A 22513-nucleotide genomic window follows, 5' to 3' on the forward strand; every position below is an offset into this window, starting at 1 on the left:
AACCACTGCGCCACCAGGGAAGCCCCGATACTTTTATATTTGATTCTGTTTTTTTTTTTTTTGCCATACACGGACCTCTCACTGTTGTGGCCTCTCCCGTTGCGGAGCACAGGCTCCGGACACGCAGGCTCAGCGGCCATGGCTCACGGGCCTAGCTGCTCCACGGCATGTGGGATCTTTCCCGACCGGGGCACGAACCTGTGTCCCCTGCATCGGCAGGCGGACTCTCAACCACTGCGCCACCAGGGAAAGCCCCGATTCTGGTTTTAAAAATGAAAGTTAGCCTAAGGAATCTCCAACTGGCTTTTAGGAAATGTCTATAGGTATTTTTAGCATTCCTGGCAATTTGTTATTACTGTTTCATTCTTCTAGCACAGTGGTTCTCAAATTTCAGGACTTGTTAAAATATAGATTACTGTGCCCCAACCTGTAGGTTCCAGTACAGTTCGCTAGTCTGTGGTAGAGCCCAGGTGATGTGGTTGCTGTGGCTGCTGCTGTGGTCCGGCAACCACACTTTGCGAACCACTGCTCTAGGGTTTACAGATTCTGTTGTGTTTTTGTAAACGAATAAGCTCTGATTCATAAATTACACCGAAATAATGGTGCACGTGTCGTTTTTAACATATTTAATGATGATTCTCAAATATTTTAAAATCTTGATGTTTTATTATCTAATGTCAAAGAACACTACTGTTTACTTTTATACATCAAAGTGGTTTACAGCATATACAATTATTAATAATAAGTTTATTATTTATTTATAACCTTCTGAGGGCACTTCAATATCAGGACTGTGAATCATTACTCTGAATTAAAATCGTTGGTCAGGCTACAAGCTGTTTAACACTACTTTGATGTGTAGTTTTGACTTTTAAATAGCATTTTTGAAATGACAGAATAAATATTGTTTCATTTAGTTTGGGTTTTTATTGTTGTTGTGAGCTTTGAACTATGTTTTGGTCTTTGTTAATTAGTTTGCTAGTGGTTGACAACATCTAATCCTGACTAGTAAGGCCCTGTATCTAGAAAACTTGTACTTAATTGAGATAACACCTCCATAATTTTAATTATAGATTTTAAATTTGATAGTAGATTCACTTTCTCCCTATCAGTGTCAGCAATCAGCATATTAGAGTCCAAAACAGACATTTTGGGGTGAATTTTTTTGTCTTAAGTTTTTAAAAGATAATTAATTAATTAATTAGGTTACGCCAGGTCTTAGTTGTGGCCCATGGGCTCCTTAGTTGTGGCATGCAACCTCTTAGTTGTGGCATGTGTGTGGGATCTAATTCCCTGACCAGGGATCGAACCTGTGCCCCCTGCACTGGGAGCACGGAGTCTTAACCACTGCGCCACCAGCAAAATCCCTGGGGTGAATTTTTAACAGATGTGATTTAAGAAAAAACTCATGAGGAGAAGTAAAGATTTTTTTTAATTAAAAAATACTCATCTGGAGTTTGTTTTAAAGCAAGCTGTGTATGTGTGTAGTATTTGTATACACGCATTTAGTTTGCCTTATGTATGTATGTACATATGTAAATGTACTTCATGTGTGTATATTTATATGTATATACACTTAGGTAAAATTCATAGCCTCTCATAGTATAGTGTTTGGAACCAGATGATAGTTATGTAAACACCAAGTTTCAAATGACCACCACTCTCCCCAAACCCTTGCCCTGCATTCTCCCCAATACTAACAACTGAAATCACAGTATCATAACCAGCAGCTTTCACCTACTACAGAGATTTCTCCACTGATCATTATTATCTCTTGGACTTCACCAAATTGATAGATATTGGGAATGGCTTATAGTTTTTAGAGAGAACGTTCTTTGAGGAAAAGGGAACTGATTTTAATTTTTTAGGCATAGTTCCCATGATCTGGGTTTTCTTTTCTTTTAGAAAGCAAAGGCCTTGAAAAAGAATAGCCAAGTAAACTAGTTCTCAAACTCTGCCTTGCTTCCAAGTGCCAGCTGTGGCGTACTAGGTCTAACCTGTGACTTTCCTCAGATACAGGTTATTAACCATAACCTGCTTTTCTCACTTACCCTTCATCTTCTCCATAGCTCTGAGAGATCATTTTGAAGGAATAATGGATGAACCTTCTTCCTTGGCCAAACCTGTGGAGCTCAACCAGCACTCCCGTTTCATAATTGGTTCCGTGTCTGAAGATAACTCAGAGGATGAGATTAGCAACCTGGTGAAGCTGGACCTACTGGAGGAGAAGGAGGGCTCTCTGTCACCAGCCTCTGTCTGCTCAGATACGCTCTCTGACTTGGGGATCTCTAGCCTACAGGATGGCTTGGCCTTACACATGAGGTAAGTCAGAGAAGTTTAATGTTTTACTTATTTAATCTGTCCTGTTGGTTTCATTGATCTTGTTCTGAAAAGAGCAAGAATAATTTGAGCCAAGATTTTTTCACCTTTTTCTGTATCATTGGACTTTTTTTTTTTTATTGGATTTTTTGATAAGTGGGAAATGATGTATTTTGCCTGGAGTGCAGGTTTTGAAAGTGTCTTTTCCTAAATGTTCCTCTAAACTTCCTCCCGTTACTCCCACATGCTAGGTCTTTTAGTGAGACCTAGCAAGTAAGAGTGAGGAATGTCAGTGTCCGTACTACTTTGACTAACACTGTTATAACTGACTGATGATTGATAGGACTTTTGCAGGGGTGGGCAAATTTGTAGTCATCTTTCTTTGAACTGCTTTATCATGTCAGAAAGTTATATTCTAATTCTGGCGGGGCCAGTCTTTATTGAGGAACAAGGGGTTGTTGTAGAGCTTTCCTTTTTCTCTAGAAACACGATTCTCTACATGTAATTGAGAATGTCAGTAAATAGTAACACTAGATTATTCTTATTTATTGATGTTTGATTGTACAACCAGTGTGTGAACTTTTGGTCATTTGCTTTGCATTTCTTGGATTGAAAAGTCTGAATTAGTGGTTCTTGGTTTTTACTGTACATCAGAATCGCGTGGGGGACCTTAAGAAATGAGCCCCATCCCCAGAAATTCTGATTCAGGTGATACTGGCCTGGCTTGGAGCTGGGGCATTTTTTTTTAAAGCTATTTGAGTGAGTCTAATGTACAGCCAGGGTTGAGGTTATTGGTTAGCCTAGATAAACATAAATTAGGGTGACTATTTTTTTTTTTTTTTTTTTTTTTGCGGTATACGGGCCTCCCACTGTCGTGGCCTCTCCCGCTGCGGAGCACAGGCTCCGGACGTGCAGGCCCAGCGGCCATGGCTCACGGGTCTAGCCGCTGAGCGGCATGTGGGATCCTCCCGGACCGGGGCACGAACCCGCGTCTCCTGCATCGGCAGGCGGACTCTCAACCACTGCGCCACCAGGGAAGCCCTAGGGTGACTATTGCTGCTGTTATTATCTTGGTGCTTCTATAATTAATGGATCATAAAATAATTCAGCTCCTTTTTATACACTCAAGATATAGATTCTGTAGTAAAATCCTGTACTGGGTCTGGCTGAATGCGACTGTCCTGCCTTATGGTTATCCCTGGGGATTTGGGGTCCTTGCTTCTGAAACATGAAGCAGTGAGTGTCAGTCGTCACCCCTGTTTGGCTACGTGGAGGTTGAAAGAAAAGAGTTAAGCAAGTTAATTATGTTTTACTTTTCCTAGAACTGCAATGAACCAGTGAGATAATTTAGCCTAATGCCTTTTATTTAAGTAGATGAGAAAACTGAGGTCTAAAGAGGGAAAATAACTTGCCTAAAGGTAAATAGCTAGAACACTGGAATTCAAAGTTAGATGCCCGGATTCCACTGAAGTAACTTTTCTCCCCTATTTCCTTGACCATACAAGTGTTTTAATTATATAACTAGTGCAGACAAAGTTGGGTTTTAGGAGTTAGTGAATAAAGTATTATATCTAATCTCTGGGCTAAAAAGAGGAATAGAAGTCAGTATTTAGTAGCAGGGAAAAGAGGTCAGGTTTTTATCTTTATGTAAACATTTTTTCTTACTTAATAGTTCACTTAATGGTTGGCCTGAAGGCTAATACTGGGGGCAGTATCCCTGAGGTCATTTGTAAATGAGTGGGGGTTGTGACTGGTGGGATTACTTGCATTGAGAAGGCCGGGGACCAAAGATTCTAAACCTTCTGCAATGTACTGGATAATCACACACAACGGAGAATTGTTCTCACAATGTCATGGTGCCCCTGTTGAGAAAGACTGGGTGAAATCTAAATCCTTAAAGCCACACAGCACTTGAGAAATTTGTCCAATTTGAGGCCAAGTGAAGCAGAATATCCATTCATTGGATTAGGAAATTGTGAGTTTGGCAATGGTGAGATAAATACTATTATAAGAAATTCAGCTGATGATATTACAAGGCAGTTTATAGTTGCCAAATCATTCCCAAAGTTGATGGCTCTTATTGCAAAGTCTATGGGGTCAGTGGTATGAGCACTTGAGAATTTCTTTGCATGCACTTCTGTTGCAAAACTCATGCCTGTAGCTTGTGGAGGAACCACAGATTGAAGTGTGATCAGCAGCCTGGGAAGGAGACAGTGCCAGTTTCTACTTGCTTCTCAGATAGCTAATGTTCCAAAATAGAACAAAGGTTCTCCATTGATTCATTCCTTTTTTTTTAAACTTCCATCACTTTTTTTTTTTTGGCTGCATTGGGTCTTCATTGTTGCACACGGGCTTACTCTAGTTGTGGCAAACGGGGGCTACTGTTCATTGCGGTGCATGGGCTTCTCATTGTGGTGGCTTCTCTTGTTGTGGAGCACGGGCTCTAGGCCCCCAGGCTTCAGTAGTTGCAGCACATGGGCTCAGTAATTGTGGCTTGCAGGCTGTAGAGCGTAGGCTCAGTAGTTGTGGTGCACAGGCTTGTTGCTCTGCGGCATGTGGGATCTTCCCAGACCTGGGATTGAACCTGTGTCCCCTGCATTGGCAGGTGGATTCTTAACCACTGCATCACCAGGGAAGTCCCCACTGATTCATTTATTAAGTCACTTGTGGATATGATGTCCTTGGGGCGTAATTTAAATTTTCCAAATTCATTTTATATATTAGAAAGGACTGTTCTGACATTTGCCACCAATTAAGTAGGTGACCACAGACAATTCATGTTACCTCTTTGGATTCATATTCCTCATCTGTGAAAATGATGATATTGATTCAGATACTCCTTTTCGCCCTTTGAACCCAAATTAAATAGAGACTGGCTGAGTTTAGGATTAGCTCCCAGAATGAATGGTCTTAATCCTTCACAGGTGATACAGATTAAAGAGGCAGGTACATTCTCAAAAGATGCTCACTGGAGGTCATCTAAAACCAAGTGAAGTAATTGCCATAATATAGGATGAGAGTGGGCCCCTCTCTCAAGTTAGGGCTTTGTTTTAGGTGCTAAATGAGAAGTCTAGTGGGTGTGATGGGTGATTAGGCAGAAAAAGAAAATAGACTTTTCCAGAGTTGGAGATGACTTGCATCACATGTTTTCTAGAGTGCCAGGGTAAGACTGGATTAATCACTCTCTAAGCTTTATGACCCAGACATTTGAAAATAATACCCAAAGAAAGTAGTTGTAGCTTGGTGGGAATATATAAGCATCATTGTAGATGACTGTGCTTTGGCTTTTTTCATGGGCCTCTCACTGCTGTGGCCTCTCCCGTTGCAGAGCACAGGCTCCGGACGCGCAGGCTCAGCGGCCATGGCTCACGGGCCCAGCCGCTCCGCGGCATGTGGGATCTTCCCGGACTGGGGCACGAACCTGTGTCCCCTGCATCGGCAGGCGGATTCTCAACCACTGCGCCACCAGGGAAGCCCTGGCTTTTTATTTTTAGAGAAGATCAGCTAGGGTTTGTGACCTGTATATCAGCTAGGTTGATATGTTTCTGAACCTTACTATTTTTTTTTTTTTTTTTTCAGTTTTCATGAAGGTCTATTTCATTATTGGTGGGTAGCGCATTTAACAGTTAAATACATTTAAATAATGTGTAAGTGACTGCACGACTGCAACATTGGTCACTAGATAGATAACCAATTCAACTAGAAACCAGCTAACAAGTAACTCTCTAAATATTTAAAATACAGCTCTTATTTAGATCATCCTTTGTTTTGGTCACCTTCTGGGAGGCAGGGAAAGCCAGCTGGTCACACTGGAAATATATAAGGCCAAATCTTCTGATATCCATTCCCAGAGGTTTCGTTCAGCTGGATTAAGCCTCCAACTCCAGGGCAAGCTCAAGCTTGTAGCCTCCAGCATTAATGCCCTTCCCATCTACCAGAGCAGACAGTGTAAGCTTCACACCAGGCCTCAGAGTCTGAGTGTAGCACACAGTCCAATTAAACTAGAGTTGTTGACTTTTGCAGAAATGGAAGCAGTGGGATCCAACTGATATTTAGCTGCAATGCCAAAGCTACTGCAGTTGGTTCCAAGCAGGGTTTACTGAAGTGTCAAGATCTTCACATACTTTCTGATAAATTGACCCTCCAAATTCTGTCCCATCATTGATGTTAGTGTGTAGCTGGAAGTCCCCAGTCCTGTAGCCCACTGCAAAATTATTCCTTGTCAGCTTTGATTTGGCACTGTCAAAGGTCATCTGGTGCCCAGCAAGCCAGCCCTCATAACCAAAGACCGCTGAACCGTGGATTGCAGGTCCAGCAAAATCAAAGCCAACATCACAACCAAGGTTTATACACTCCCTCTTGTAAGAAGACTTGATTTTACCTCTTTTCTTTCCCGTGTTTGGTGAAAAGGTGGTATCGGATGTCAGTTTCAAACCTTGACAAATCTGGTCTTCAATAGCGATTCCTGTTCCCAGAGTGTTATCAGTGTTCCACTTTTCTGTGAAAGTCAGACCATACTCACACCATTTATATTTGGTCTCCAAGGTCCCAGTAACTTTACCAGTGTCTGTGTTAGATTAACCAGATGTTGAGAATTCCACCCCACTGCATGACTTTGTTTTCACATCTAGTTTCACCAGCCCCAAACCAAATCCTTTGTTGAAAATATCTCTGGCAGCTTTGCCAAGGTCAGCACGTGATGGAGGAATACGCATTGGCCTCGGGCAGTTCTGTCGGTAGACCTGGGAAAAGGTGATCTGGTGGTCTCCTGGGGGTAGGGGGCTGAGGCAGCTCGCTCAGGGTCGGGCTGCAGCTGCCAAGGTTGGAGGGCGAAGTTCATTATTAATATTTAATTGAACATTTGAGGAGAAAAACCATTAAAGACCGAATGTAAGCATCTCAATTTTGATACCTAATGCATGATTTGGTGGCATATAATAGAGCCATCTAGTTGTAGGGATATTGACATTTTCTCTGCTCCTTGTGGGATGCCGCTTGAGGTCAGATTGTTCTGCATACTTACAATGCTGTGCAAGTCCAGATTACCCCACACTATCACACTATCAAACAAACAAAGATAGTAATCAGTTTTGTCAACTAGCATGCTGATTTCCTGGTTGAAGTCCAGTGGGAGACAGGTTAGCCTCACAGTTGGATCTTTTACCTCTTAAGGTACTGTGATTTCTTTAAATCTTTTTTATACTATAATTCATGTATTTGAAACTCCATCTCAATTTTCTCGTAAACTTCTTAAAAATGTATACTTAAAATATCAAAGGGCCAACATTTTATGCTTAGCAAGCATGTTTGGTTAATGACTTCATTTGAGAACAATCTGTAAATGCTGGTGTGTGTGTGTGTGTGTGTGTGTGTGTGTGTGTATATCTCAAGCCTAAGATGTCCTGCAAAATTTAGAGTTCACATATGAGATTGTCTATAACGTGTTTGACTCTTCAGAAGAATCTAACTAGAGAGTTTTGATGCTATTTTCTAATTAGAAATAATCTTTAAAGTTTCTCCAGTGACGCCAGTCATGGAATGCAGACAGGTAATATACCGAATTTGGAATCAGCTCCTAGATACCGTACTTCATGGTCATATTAAAAATTTCATATAGGGGCTTCCCTGGTGGCACCGTGGTTGAGAGCCTGCCTGCTGATGCAGGGGACACAAGTTCGTGCCCCGGTCCGGGAAGATCCCACATGCCGCGGAGCGGCTGGGCCCGTGAGCCATGGCCGCTGAGCCTGCGCGTCTGGAGCCTGTGCTCTGCAACGGGAGAGGCCACAATAGTGAGAGGCCCGTGTACCGCAAAAAAAAAAAAAAAAAATTCATATAGAGCTGTACCGAGCTTCATCAATAAGAAATAAGGTGATTCTAACCTTAGTTAGAATCTGAGAGAATCTGGGAGTGGCTCTCAGCTTCCATTCCCATTGACTGGGTCAAGAGGGAAGTTATAGGGAACAAGAATAGTAAGAGAGAGAGCTGACCTATTCCTGCTACATCCTATCCTATTTTTCACATTGTCTGTATGAATTAGCAGTCCTGTTTTCTCAGTGACTAATTAGAAAAATAATAGTAATGATTGGTAACATTATCAAGTGCTTTACTATATGCCAAACTCTCTGATGTGCTTTATGTGGAGTGTCACACTTAATCTCCACCGCAGCAAACCCACGAGGCAAGTAATATACTCTTATTACCCATAATTTATGGATGGGGAATTTATGGATAGGGAATTACCCAGTCAGAGCACATACTGTCAGCCACTACACTAAAACAAGAACCCTGGGTGTAATAGATAGGTTGTGTTCTCTTTGAGCAGTTTTTCTCTAATTAAACGTCAGCCTTATTTAAAAAGGACAGAAGTTAGAAAATATATATTTTTTTAGAATTTTTTTTTTAATGTGGACATTTTTTTTTAAAGTCTTTATTGAATTTGTTACAATATTGCTTCTGTTTTATGTTTTGGTTTTTTGGCCATGAGGCATGTGGGCTCTTAGCTCCTGGACCAGGGATTGAACCTGTACCCCCTGCACTGGAAGGCAAAGTCTTAACCACTGGACTGCCAGGGAAGTCCCTGAAAATATATTTTTACATAATGCTTTATTAAAGAAGCAGTAAGAAAAATTAAAAACAAAATACTAGGAAGCAAACATAAAGCCTTGTATATCCACCACCCAAAGATAACTCCTGCTAATTCCCTATTGTATAGTCTTCTGGATCCTTTTCTGTGCATAGGTGCATATGCATTTCTTGCTACTGAGATGAGATCATCCTGTATACATTGTTTTACAGTCTCTTTTTTGTCAAAAATTTCCACTTTTATATTTCAGTAAATTTTCATCTCATCTAATATGTACACCATATTCAAGTTTCTCCAGTTGACTCTAAAATCCTGGTTCATCCAAACTGGTATCAAATCCAGGACCATACGTTGTATATTATATCCCTTAAATTTCTTAATCTACCGTTACCCTCTTTTTTTTTTGGTGACAGTGACTCGTTGAAAAGGAAGGTAGCAAATCATGAAAGTATATGGCTACTAGTGATGGTTTGGTGGTATGGAGATAAATGGAAGGAAAAATAAAGGATAATTTACCATTCCACACTTTTTATTGTTATAGCATGTGTGGCACAACAATTTGGTGTTGCACTAATGATGATATTTTAGTGGATTTTACAATCATAATGAAAGTGACCATTATAAAATATGGTATGATTTGACCAAAAGCTATGAAGAACAAGAGCTTTCTAGTTTTAGCTGTATATATTTGTGTTTGACCTGGAAAGAAACAAGGATTCTCTTTATTTTTTAGTCTCTCACTTTTAAACTCCTGAGTCTGAAGTGATTTCATTTAAATCTAGTGATGGAGGTGAAAATAAATAGCTGCAAAAGCCCTTGGAAAAGTAAAATGTGCCATACTGGTATAATATATTATTTATTATGGAGGAGTCCATTTGTGAGGTAAATTTTCATATTAGGGCTTTGGGAATTTAGATCCGAAAGGCTTTTGATTACAGCAAACATTTACTGTCAACATTGTAATTTATATGTTGAGGATAACCATTATTGAGAGGGCAGGAAACTTCGTTTCCCCTTCCTATCTTTTGGCTCATCTCTCTTGAGCTGTAACATGGGGAATAAGGAAACTGGCTCTAGTTTTGAGTTTATATTATGGCTTTGCTTGCAGATGGGCCTGTGAGAGTGTTCTTATGTTTGGCTTTCTTAGGATTTCCCATTTAGCTTCCCTGAGCTTCCCCCCTTCCCCCAGCAGCTCTCCGAACTCTTTACTCTCAATACTCCTTCCTTGATATTCTGAGGTTCCCAGTTGCCATGGTACCTCAGAAGTGGAGTAGACAGAGAAGGTCATTATGAGATCTGCAACGTGGTACTTTTTTGCTGAGGGCAATAGTTTCCTGTCTCTATCTCCCACTCATTCCTTCTTTCCATTCAGAAAACAGGAGCCGCCTCTGTCTGTGTGTGTATTATAGTCTCCAGAGTTTATTCTACAAACATAGCTAATTGTAGGCATGAAATTACAAATGTTCTAATGTTCAGGACAGTTGCTTGAAAGTGTTTATTCCTTTTAGTACTTCTAGTGTAATGCATACATTTTCCCCCTCTGTTTTTCCTGTTAATATGAATTTAAAAGTGAAGTTTGCTTTTACTACTTAAATTTTTAAAAATTATGAGATGTACGCTTATTAGAGAAAATTTGGAAATCCAAAAAGTATAAAGAAAGAAATAAAAAACAATCCAGGATATGATCATCCAGCAATAACTGCTGTTAATATTTGATATGTTTCCTTTCAATGTTTTTTACCCCTTAAGGATAAATTTCATTAAAAAGTATATACATAGGTGATGTTGTAATGAATACACAGCTCTGTTTCCTGCTTTTTTTCCCCGCATAACAATATTTTCTCATGTCCTTAAAAATCTTTCATAGGGCTTCCCTGGTGGCGCAGTGGTTGAGAGTCCGCCTGCCGATGCAGGGGACACGGGTTCGTGCCCCGGTCCGGGAGGATCCCACATGCCGCGGAGCGGCTGGGCCCGTGAGCCATGGCCACTGGCCCTGTGCGTCCGGAGCCTGTGCTCCGCAACGGGAGAGGCCACAACAGTGAGAGGCCCGCGTTCCGGAAAAAAAAAAAAAATCTTTCATAAACGTGACTTTTTCAGAGTGCTAAAGTAGGGTTATGCTTGTTTCTAACCTACTATGGGCTCTTTGGTTTCTGAGGCAGTTTATTACTCCTTGATGATCTACTTTCTATTTTCCAAAAAAATTTTTGATATCTATAATCTGTTGGGCGTCTCCTCTTCCACTCTCTTTGTCCTTATATCTTTATACCTCTTTTACTATTTTATTGTCATTTTTGTGATTTTGGTAGGGAACAGTAATAAACAAATGCTCACACTTTCAACGGGTAGTCCCATTCACTTCTTAGTCTAGTGCATTTGGGTTTCTGCATTCACCATTTCTTGTAGCTACTCTTAGAAAACTCACTGGTGACCTCCTAATGGCCCCAGTCAACAGTGTTGGCTTTTCTCTCGCTGTTGAAACTACTCCCCATGTTTTACGAACATAATTTCCCAATTCTCTTTTCTGATCCTTCCCTCTTAGGTGCTTGAATAGGCTTGTTTTTTTGTTTTTATTTATTTATTTATTCATTCATTCTTGGCTGCGTTGGGTCTTTGTTGCTGCACATGGGCTTTCTCTAGTTGCGGTGAGCAGGGGCTCCTCTTCGTTGCGGTCCGCGGGCTTCTCATTTGCAGTGGCTTCTCTTGTTGTGGAGCACAGGCTCTAGGCACGCAGGCTTCAGTTGTTGTGGCGTGTGGGCTCAGTAGTTGTGGCTCGTGGGCTCTAGAATACAGGCTTAGTAGTTGTGGTGCTCGGGCTTAGTTGCTCTACGGCATGTAGGATCTTCCTGGACCAGGGCTCAAATCCATGTCCCCTGCATTGGCAGGAGGATTTTTAACCTCTGCGCCACCAGGGAAGCCCTACGTATTCTTGTTGATGCTGTCCCCCAGTAATTCTTGAATTCGTCCCCTTCTTTCCATTCTTACTGCCATTGCCCTTGCTCTTATTTCTTTTGTTTTTGTTTTTGTTTTTGTTTTTGTGGTATGCAGGCCTCTCACCGCTGTGGCCCCTCCCGTTGTGGAGCACAGGCTCCGGGTGCACAGGCTCAGCGGCCATGGCTCACGGGCCCAGCCGCTCCGCAGCAGGTGGGATCCTCCCAGACCAGGGCACGAACCCGCGTCCCCTGCATCAGCAGGCGGACTCTCAACCACTGCGCCACCAGGGAAGCCCTGCTCTTATTTCTTATTTGGATTATGGCAGTAGTATTTTAGCGCTTCTCCAGTCTCTTTCCCCCTATAGTATAAGCGCCACATGGCCATTGTCATCTCTCTAAGGTAAACTGATCATCTCACAGCACTATTCAGTGGGTCCCCATTATCCATAGGATATTTTAGTGTCTAGCCAAACACTGTGCCAGGGTCCTCATGTTCTTTCTTTCTTTTTTAAAAAAAAAATTATTTTAAATATTTATTTATTTATTTTTGGCTGTGTTGGGTATTCGTTGCTGCATGAGGGCTTTCTCTAGCTGCGGTGAACGGGGGCTACTCTTCACTGCGGTGTGTAGGCTTCTTATTGTGGTGGCTTCTCTTGTTGCGGAGCACGGTCTATAGGCACGCGGCTTCAGTAGTTGTGGCACACGGGCTCAGGAGTTGTGGCTCGTGGGCTCTAGAGCACAAGCTCAGTAGTTGTGGAGCACAGGCTTAGTTGTTCTGCGGCATGTGGGATCTTCCCGGACCAGGGCTTGAACCCGTTCCTGGGCATTGGCAGGTGGATTCTTAACCACTGCACCACCAGGGAAGTCCGCTAATGTTATTTCTAATACTCCCAACAGCTGTAATCATTATGATGGGCTTAATGAGATCTGTAAGGGGCCCACTAATGTCTCAGAGATGTTTGAACTGGGTTTTGAAGGATGAACAGAAAACAGACAAGACAAGCTAACAGAGATAGGTGTGTGTGTAGTGGGAAGGGTAGAGATGGTGAGGTTGACAACATGTGTAAAGGTGCCAGACTATGGAATCATCCAGCATGTTCAGGCAGTTGTAAGATATGGAGTATCACTGGAATGTAAGGGGGACAGGGTAGTTAGAGCAGTGGAAGAAGAGGCTGGTGAGATAAAGGTCAGACGGTTAAGGATCTTGTATGTCATACTAATGTTGCAAGAAGACAGACCCCTGCCAGGGCCCGAGAGTGGGCTCTTGTTTAACACTCGGAAGTGAATTGTCCGAGGAGACACATGTGCTGACACAGCAAGAGACTTTATTGGGAAGGGGTGCCCAGGCGGAGAGCAGGAGGGTGAGGGAACCTGGGAGATCTGCTCTGCCACGTGGCTTGCAGTCTCGGGTTTTATGGTAATTGGGTTAGTTTCCAGTTGTCTCTGGCCAATCACTCTGACTCAGGGTCCTTCCTGGTAGTGTGGGCATCACTCAGCCAAGATGGATTCCAGCGAGAAGGATTCTGGGAGGTTGGTAGGACATACGGACTGGCGTCTCCTCTCTCCTTTTGACCTTTCCCAAATTCTTCCAGTTGTCGGTAGCTTGTTAGTTCTGTGTTCCTTACCGGGACCTCCTGTTGCAAGTGGCTACTATCTTGTCTGGCCAGGGTGGGCGGTTTCAGTCAGTGGTTCCCCTAACACTAAGACATATATAAGATGGAAGGCATGGGGACTTCCCTGGTGGCACAGCGGTTAAGAATCCACCTGCCAATGCAGGGGCCACGGTTTCGAGCCCTGGTCCGGGAAGATCCCACATGCCATGGAGCAGCTAAGCCCGTGCGCCACAACTACTGAGCCTGAGAGCCACAACTACTGAAGCCCGTGCACCTGGAGCCCATGCTCCACAACAAGAGAAGCCACCACAATGAGAAGCCCGTGCACCACAGTGAAGGGTAGCCCCCGCTCGCCGCAACTAGAGAAAGCCCGCGCACAGCAACAAAGACCCAATGCAGCCAAAAATAAATAAACTTATTAAAAAAAAAAAGATGGAAAGCAGTATTTAGGTTTGGCTGTACAACAGAATCATCTGCAGAGCTTTAAAGAAATATGGATTCCTGAGCCCTGTCTCAGACTGATTAAATTACAGTCTCTGGTCATTTCTGCTACTCTCCAGGTGAGTCTGATCTGAAACCTGAGCTGAGAACCACTTTTTCAGAGTTTAGAGCAATGCCTGGCATATAGTATATGCTTAATAAATGTTTGTTGCATTGAAATTAAAGTTATGCAAGTAGATTTGATCACTGTGAGGAAGAGTATATAGGTAGAAGGGAAATGTATCTTAAGGAAATGTCTACCTTTGGATGGAAGGAGGGGGAAAAAGGAGACAGGAAATGATCGGTGAGGTAGGAGAACCAAGAAAACCAGAGGAAAGGTGATTTTAAGGTAGAAGATGTGACATGAGGTGGTGAATAGAGATGAAAGACCGAGAAAAAGCACTGGAGTTCGGGGTAGGAGAAGCCTGAGGTGAACAGCTTTAAGTAGATGGCAAGAGATAAAGTAGTGAACAAATGGTGAAAGAACAGGAATTTCAACAGTTCACCTCTTAAGAAGTTGATGGCAAGGAAGAAAATACAATAGTTACTTAAGGGCATAACAGGGTCTGCTCACTTGCTGCCTCTCCCACCCCTCTCCTCCCCCTCCCCCTCCCACTACTCCCCCCACCCCTCTTTCTTTCTCCTCCCCCAAGCTCTCTCAGGTTTTCTTATTGGAATGCCCTTCTCCTGACTGTTGAAATTCCTTTCATACTTTGGGGTCCTCACGTTTTAAGGTCCTTCTCAAATGCTGGCTGTGCTGTGAAGTTCTTCTTGTTCTTTCTCCCATTTTGTGGTTCTCTTCTGGAAATTTGGCCTCTTCCATTTTTTTCCACAACAACAGTTTCATTCTTTTCCATTGTCCTTAAACCAGCAATCTCCCTTTCTGCTAGTCCCTGCCTCTTCTAGACACACTTTCAGTTCATAACTTTGCCTCATATTTCATGGAGAACATAGAAACTATCAGGCCAGAAATTCTTCCTCCCAACACTTAATTTCAAGCTTACTTGTGTCTGTACTCATATCCTTATCTTTGTCATTGATTTTTACTTTAATCCATTGTATTCAGAGGATGTACTCTGTAATTTCAAATTTTTGAAATTTGTTTATACTTTATGGCTTAGCATATGGTCTACTTTGGTAAAGTTTTTTTTTTGTTGTTTTGTTTTGTTTTTGTTTTTTGGATTTTTTTTTTTTTTGTCTGCTCCGTGTGGCTTGCAGGATCTTAGTTCCCCAACCAGGGATCGAACCTGAGCCCTCAGCAGTGAAAACACTGAGTCCTAACCACTGGACTACCAGGGAATTCTCTGGTAAAGTTTTATAAACACTTGCAAAGAATGTGTATTTTTTTTTTTTTTTTTTTTTTTTTTTTTTTTTTTTTTTGCGGTATGCGGGCCTCTCACTGTTGTGGCCTCCCCCGTTGCGGAGCACAGGCTCCGGATGCGCAGGCCCAGCGGCCATGGCTCACGGGCCCAGCTGCTCCGCGGCATATGGGATCCTCCCAGACCGGGGCACGAACCCGTATCCCCTGCATCGGCAGGCGGACTCTCAACCACTGCGCCACCAGGGAGGCCCAAGAATGTGTATTTTGTAGTTGTTGGTTATAAAATTCTATACATGTCAGTTGAGTTTTTCAATTGTGTTGTTTTTCTGTATTCTTGATGTTTTTTTGCCTAATTGTTCTCAGTTGCTGAAAGAGGAATATTAATTAATCTCACTGTCAGAATCCTGAATCCTATAAATCAATGAGAAAAAGATATTTCAATGTCTTTTGAAGACATTTCAACCCAATAGAAATATAAGGAAAAGACTTGAACTTCACAAAAGAAGATGCCTGGATGGCAAATAAGCTTATCAAAATAAGCAGTTTAATATCATTGATCATCAGGGATTTGCAGATTAAAAATCACAATGAATTAATTACCATCCCAACCAAAAAGGCCAAAATTAAAAGGCTGACAATGTCAAGTGTTAGCAAGGGCGTACGACACATGGAAGTCCCATACATAGCTAACAGGAATAAATGTAAGCACAACCACTTTAGAAAACTATTTGGGCAGTATCTTTTACAGCCGTAAACATACATATACTCTGTCAACAAGCAAGTCCTTTCCTTGCTATTTACCTGAAAGAAATGAGTGCATTTGTCCACCAAAAACCAAGTTCAAGTATAGTCAAAATTCATAAAAAACAGAACGTCCACCAATAGAAAAAATAAATCATGCAGTAGTCACACAATGGAATATTACATGCAATGAAAATGAACAGACTACTGCTATGCCACAGAATGGATGAATTTCGTGGACATAATATTGATCAAATACATACAGTACGGCACTATACATATGAAGTTCAAAAACAGGCAGAACTGATTGATGGTGATAGAGTTCAGAATAGTGTTTACATTGGGGAAGATAATGACTGGAAAGGAAGCACACTGGAGCCTTCTGAGACTGTGGAAATAATCGGTATCTTAATGGAGTGGTTGGTTATGTGCATATGTAAAATTAATTGAGTGTATAATTAAGACTTTGCACTTTATTGTATGAAGTTACATCTCAAAAAGTAGATAAAACAGGCAGGACTTCCAGCTATAACTTAGTGAGGAGATGAACAAATCCTTAATCCCAAAAAGCAACTACAAAGCTTGACAAAACCATTTCAGCCTTAAAATCAACTATAAGGCATACAACAGTCTGAGAGAAGTTTATATTTGAAAAACTGCTGTAATTCAATAAGAACAGTAGCAGTCTGTGGTGTTCTTGTCAGGACTTTTCCCATTCCCTTCCCTCAGCTTGGTTGGCATGGAGGTTTTGCCACTGTGGGTATGCCATAAGGGCTGGAGTTTTTGATGCTGCAGTTGAAGGGAGCATACTCCTCTTGGGTAGTGGATGATACCCATGCTCCCCAGTGACATTGTCAGAAGAAGTGACCATCTGGCAGGGGATGAGAGAGGTGGGCCAACCGCTCTACTAGCCTGAGGTGTGTTTGTGGTTGGGGTGAGCATATTGCTGGTTGAGCCTGCGTGCGTGCACAGAGTGGACATGACAGGGCTCAGCAGAAAGTTAAAGCCAGGACATACTTGAAAATGTCCTGAACTTTGAATGTTGTACTCTGCCTTACACACAGACACATGAACGGAGTACAGAAGTCTTACTGGTCTCAGGTGTTTGGGTATAACCCCTGCCTAATCACTGGCTGACATTTAAGTTTTGCAGACATAGAGGTAACCCCTTAGAAAGGAGGTTGAAACATAAAAGCTCATGATAAGAAGAAATTGAGCTGAGGCATCAGTGATTGTACACTTTGGGGGAGAGCGATTTCACAGATTGAGCCCAGGCAAATTATAAAGCCAAGAAAGAAAGACAAACAAGCAAACATTAGTAACAACAACAATCTTCATGGGTAAAAGAAATCAGAATCCAGAGTTGCTACAATAAATTATTTAATATGTTAAGTTTTCAACAAAAAAATCATGAAAAGAAATAGGAAAGAAATAGGAAAGTTAGCCCATACTTAGGAAAAAAGTCAATATAGACTGTCTCTGAGTGTCTAGTTGCTGGATTAGCAGACAGAGTCTTCAAATCAGGTATCATAAATGTATTCAAAGAACCAAAAGAAAACATGTTTAAAGAAGTTTTTAAAAGTATGACAACAATGAATCAATAAATAATATTCTCAGTAAGGAGAGAGAAATTAAAAAGAAGCAAATGTCACCAAAGAGGATATACAGATGGCAAATAAAGATGTGAAGAGATGTTTAAAATCACTAGCTATTAGGGAAGTGCAAATTAAGACAGTAGTATTACTATACAACTGTCAGGGTGCCTAAAATAAAAACTAGTGACAACACCAAATGTTTGCAAGAATGTGGAGTAATTGGAAAACTTGTACATAGTTGGTGGGAATGTAAATGATACAGCCAGTCTGGAAAATAATTTGGAAATTTCTTATAAAACTAAATATTTACCATATGTTCCAACAATTCCATTCCTAGTTACATACCCACAAGAAATGAAAGCATATGTTCACATAAAAACTTGTACATGAATATCCACAGCAACATTATTCATAATAACTACGAAGTGGAAACAACCCAATATCCATCGACTGATAAATGGATAAACAAAATGTGGTATGGCCATACAGTGGAAAATTATTTGGCCATAAAGAGAAATGAAGTATGGATACATGCTACAACATTGAAAACATTATGCTAAGTGAAAGAAGCCACATATGATATCATTCCATTTATATGAAATATCTAGAATAGACAAATCTATAAAGACAGAAAGTAGATTAGTCATTGCCTAGGACTGGGGAGGGGTTTGGGGGAAATAGGGAGTGTCTGCTACTGAGTACAGGGTTTCTTTTGCGGGTAATGAAAATGTTCTAAAATTGATTGTGACGATGGTTCACAACCATGTGAATATAATAAAAACCATTGAATTATATACTTTAAATGGCTGAAATATATGGTATGTGACCTATATCTCAATAAAGTTGTTAAGGATTTTAAAATGAGATTAGCAAGGTCACAGGCTATAGGATCCATATACAAAAATTAGTTGTATTTCTGCATACTAGCTAGCAATGAACAAGCAAAAAATTAAATTAAAATAATTTTATTCACTATGGCATTGAAAATAATAAAATGCTTAGGAATAAATTCAACAAAAAAAGTGTAAGACTTGTACATTAAAAATTACATTACTGGGACTTCCCTGGTGGTCCAGTGGTTAAGAATCCGTCTTGCAATGCAGCAGATGCTGGTTTGATCCCTGGTCGGGGAACTAAGATCCCACATGCCACGGGGCAACTAAGCCTGGGCACCGCAACTACAGAGCCCACGCGCCACAACTAGAGGGAAGCCTGCACACTGCAGTGAAGCAAAAAGGCCGTGCACTGCAACTAAGACCCAACGCAGCCAAAAAATAAAAATAAAAATAAATTATATTACATTGCTGAGAGAAACTGAAGAAACTTAAAGTCTAAATACAGGCGTGTCTTGTTTTATTGCACTCGCTTTATTGCACTTCACAGATAATTGCATTTTACAAATTGAAGGTTTGTGGCAACCCTGCATTGTCAGGTGATAGGTAGCATTTTTTAGCAATAAAATCTTTTAAAATTAAGGTATGTACATTTTTTGGTAGACATAATGCTATTATTGAACACTTGGTAGACTATAGTATAGAGTAAACATAACTTTTCCATGCATTGGGTAACCAAAAAATTCATGTGACTTGCTTTATTGCAATATTCACTTTATTGTGGTGGTGAATTGTGGAACCGAACCTGCAATATCTATGAGGTATGCCTGTAAATGGAGAGACAGTCCATGTTTGGGAATTGGAAAACTCAATATTGTCAAAATGGTGATTTTCCCTAAATTGATCTTTAAATTCACAGTCCATGTCAAAATCCTAGGAGGATTTGTTTTTTCTTTCTAGAATTTGCCAAACTCATCCTAAAATTTACATGGAAACCCAAAGGACCTAGAATAGACAAAAAACAATTACGGAAAAGGAAAGCAGAGTTGGAAGACTTACACTACCTGATTTCAAAAACTGACTGTAAAGCCCCAGTTATCAAGGCTGTGTGGCATTGTTACAGGGATAGGCATATAGATCAGTGAATCAGAATTAGGAGTCCACAGCTAAATCTATTTATATATATGGTCAGTTGATTTTCAAAAGAGGTACATCCTTGATTCAAGATTTCTTTGGTTGGAAAAGCCCCATTGTAAAACAGTCTCTCACGGTGCGTGCTGCAGTGTAACTCAGACCGCCTTGCAGTCAGGCAAGCTAATGCATCACAGTCTGCTGGATAAACTGCTACGTCATCCTCGGTGCTTGGCATGTTACAATGTTGGGATCAGTGTGGGCTTCTAGTTGGATTTTGTGCCAGGTACGTGTCTACTTTGGACACTCTCTTTTCATGTTAGATTAAGATGAGGATGCTTTGAATTTGGAGGAATGAATGTGGCTTTTTCTTTCTTTTGTTCTAATATTACAGGAGGATTGGGAGCAGCATCCATAAAAGATTAGAAACACTAGCTTTGTTTTGGATCTGGGTGTGCTGTGTTAGTGTTTGGTTGTTTTAGAAAGATCCCTTTGGTGAAAAGGAAGCACAAACTTGATTACTGAGAGTGACTCTTTAGTATATTTTCTGATATAATCAAGTGCAAAATAGCCTGCTTTATTCTATATGCAATGCTTTGCTTTTTGAATGTTGAAAGGCAGAGAGTGATTCTCTTTTGGGAACTGCCTACATCTGGCAGTTAGATGTGTGTAAAATTGAGCTGCTTCTACATCTGTGGTCACTGGAATTGTTCTGAACAAAGGCTTCAGTGCTCTGTGTTTTGAGACATGTTACCCCGAAGAGACATAAAGATAGGAGGACTTCTCTGCATCAGCTTCTTTAAAGGAGGAAGCAAACTTGACTGACTTTATCAGACGTTAGCATAGTATGGAAGGAATGATGCAGAGTGGTACAGGCCAGAAACCAGTCCAGGACTTCCATTTTTTATTATGGCTAATGGTCATATTGAGCGAGTGTCCTGACTGAGTCTTTTCACCTTGGGTCACCTGAATGTCCTAAGATCAAGGTTTGTCTTAATCATTTATCTTCTATTTGATTTTTTATCTTTCATCTGTGTTCCAGGTCATTTGTGTACTTCTGTTTTGGAGGATTTTCCTGGAAGTTTAATAGGTTCTCAGCATAGTTGGCATTAGATAAGAATTAACCATTTGTATTCAACATTTTGGTGAGAAAGAATTTTTCTATGGTGCATGAATCAGGTTAGATATGACTCTGGTGGATTATACCATTCCTAAGGACTTATCTCAGGAAATTGTGATTCTGTAGATTCTAGCTGTTGCAGTCTTTTCTGCCATTATAAGGGAGCAATATCCTGAGCAATATCTACTTAATTAAAAGCTAAAACAGGACTATGTTACTGTATAACATTCAGCCACCATTTATTTATTTAAGTGATTTGTCCATCTGTGGCAAATTTGCTTGCATAGCAATCGATGTGTCCCAGTAGTTTTTTAGGCAGGGTTTTTCTTCCCTGCTTAAACTGGGTTAGACCTCTGTGTCTAAAATATTTTTTTGGGCCCCTTTTCCTTTCAGGGATTTTATCCACATCTTCTCCTTATCCCATTTGTACCAGCTCCAGTCTTATTCTCAAATTTTAGTGAATAAAGTCTTAGATTTTGTTGTTTTTTAAAAAGGTGTGTGTGTGTGTGTGTGTGTGTGTGTACACCACTACTCTGGCCTGAGAATTAGAGTTGTGACTCCCACATTATTCAAAGTTCCTCAGTAGTGGCATGTTTCGTCCTTTTGACTGGCTTTCTTTCTCTCCTGACCTGCTCTCCCCACTCTTGGAGTCTGAAAATCAGTATTATTTGTTTTGATTGGATCTCAGAAATTACCTACTTAGGCTGTGCTGTCCTCCTCCCTCTGGATTTCCTGACCCCATTACTTTCTTGGCATAGTTGTCCTTGTAAACTTTGTCTTCTTTTTGCCCTGGGCCCTCCCTGTCATGTGCTCCTGGCAGCCTGGAGGGGCCGTGGAGCTTTTCTCTGGTGACTGTCAGAAGAAAGTGACCGTTGTTGAAACACGTTTGCTGCAGCTACGGCAGAGCTGCTGAGATCTACTTTCTAGTTATACAAGCTTTTATATTTCTCCCCCTCTCCTCTCGGTCCCCTTGGGAAATCAACTAATTCTGTGTGGGGGCCCAGTGTAGGGAGAAAATGCAAACAGGAGGGGAAGTATGGAAATTGGGGACAAAGTACACAAAAAGACTGTAGCTTGAGGCCATCAGGAATACTCTACTCTGACTGAAGCAGGGCCAAGAAGTAGGCACAGTATGTCTTGTCCTCCTGGGTTTTAAGCACCTGCAGCAGGAGGACAAACTCCGGCTTGTGTTTACAAGGCCGACATCTGAAGAAAAAGCCTCCATTCCTTTGCCATCTTGATATGGAGGGTTCTGCGGAGGAAAATAAGGAGATGAGATATTACATGCTTCGAAGGTAAGTTTTAGAGTGCCGTATCTGGGCAATATATATATACCTTTAAAAAACAGTAAGACATTGACAGCTAAGCCCTGGAATTTATGGGCAATCTGATTTGATGATTTTCTTGTGTCTGTAGGAAACTTTTTTTTTTTTTAAGGAAATGAATGAAAACGCTCATATTTGCTCCTAGATTTCTAAACCTTTATTTTACACTCAGAATTTGAACCAAAGATACCCGAGACCATGTGTGACATTGTAGCTGCGTTGAAAACAAGCACCCGTGCACAGACCTTGCTGTGTGCTGGTCTTTCGTTAAGGAATCTCACTTAGTCTGTGCCAGAATTGCTCGCTGTTCTTGGCTGGTTTTTCAAGAGTGAAGTCTCTTCATGTATTTTGAAGGAAAATATCAATTCTGTGTGGTAGGTAGCATCCTGTTGAAGGTAGTTTTGCAGAAAACTTTTTTAGACTCTGTCTCTTGGACCAGGAAAGGTGGCTGCTGTCATTGTCCTGGCGTGTGGCAGCTAGACTGGAGGTGTTGAGAGTGCCAAGCTCTCCTATCCCGAATCT

At 41.2% G+C, this 22513-nt stretch overlaps 1 protein-coding gene and 1 pseudogene across 2 annotated transcripts in view; one reads left to right on the forward strand and one right to left on the reverse strand.

Annotated features, from left to right (window-relative positions):
* ACACA (acetyl-CoA carboxylase alpha) overlaps positions 1–22513 on the forward strand; it is a 229624-nt gene that overhangs the window by 18629 nt on the left and 188482 nt on the right. The window contains 1 exon segment of the mRNA XM_082604563.1: positions 2070–2322. Within this exon segment, the coding sequence (XP_082460689.1) occupies positions 2070–2322 (253 nt within the window).
* LOC309793232 (non-selective voltage-gated ion channel VDAC2-like) lies at positions 6147–7053 on the reverse strand (annotated as a pseudogene). Its single transcript has one exon. The product of its transcript is annotated as a non-selective voltage-gated ion channel VDAC2-like (transcript).

The sequence above is a fragment of the Mesoplodon mirus genome (assembly GCF_964341445.2).
Source record: "Mesoplodon mirus genome assembly, chromosome: 18".
Lineage (NCBI taxonomy): Eukaryota > Metazoa > Chordata > Mammalia > Artiodactyla > Ziphiidae > Mesoplodon > Mesoplodon mirus.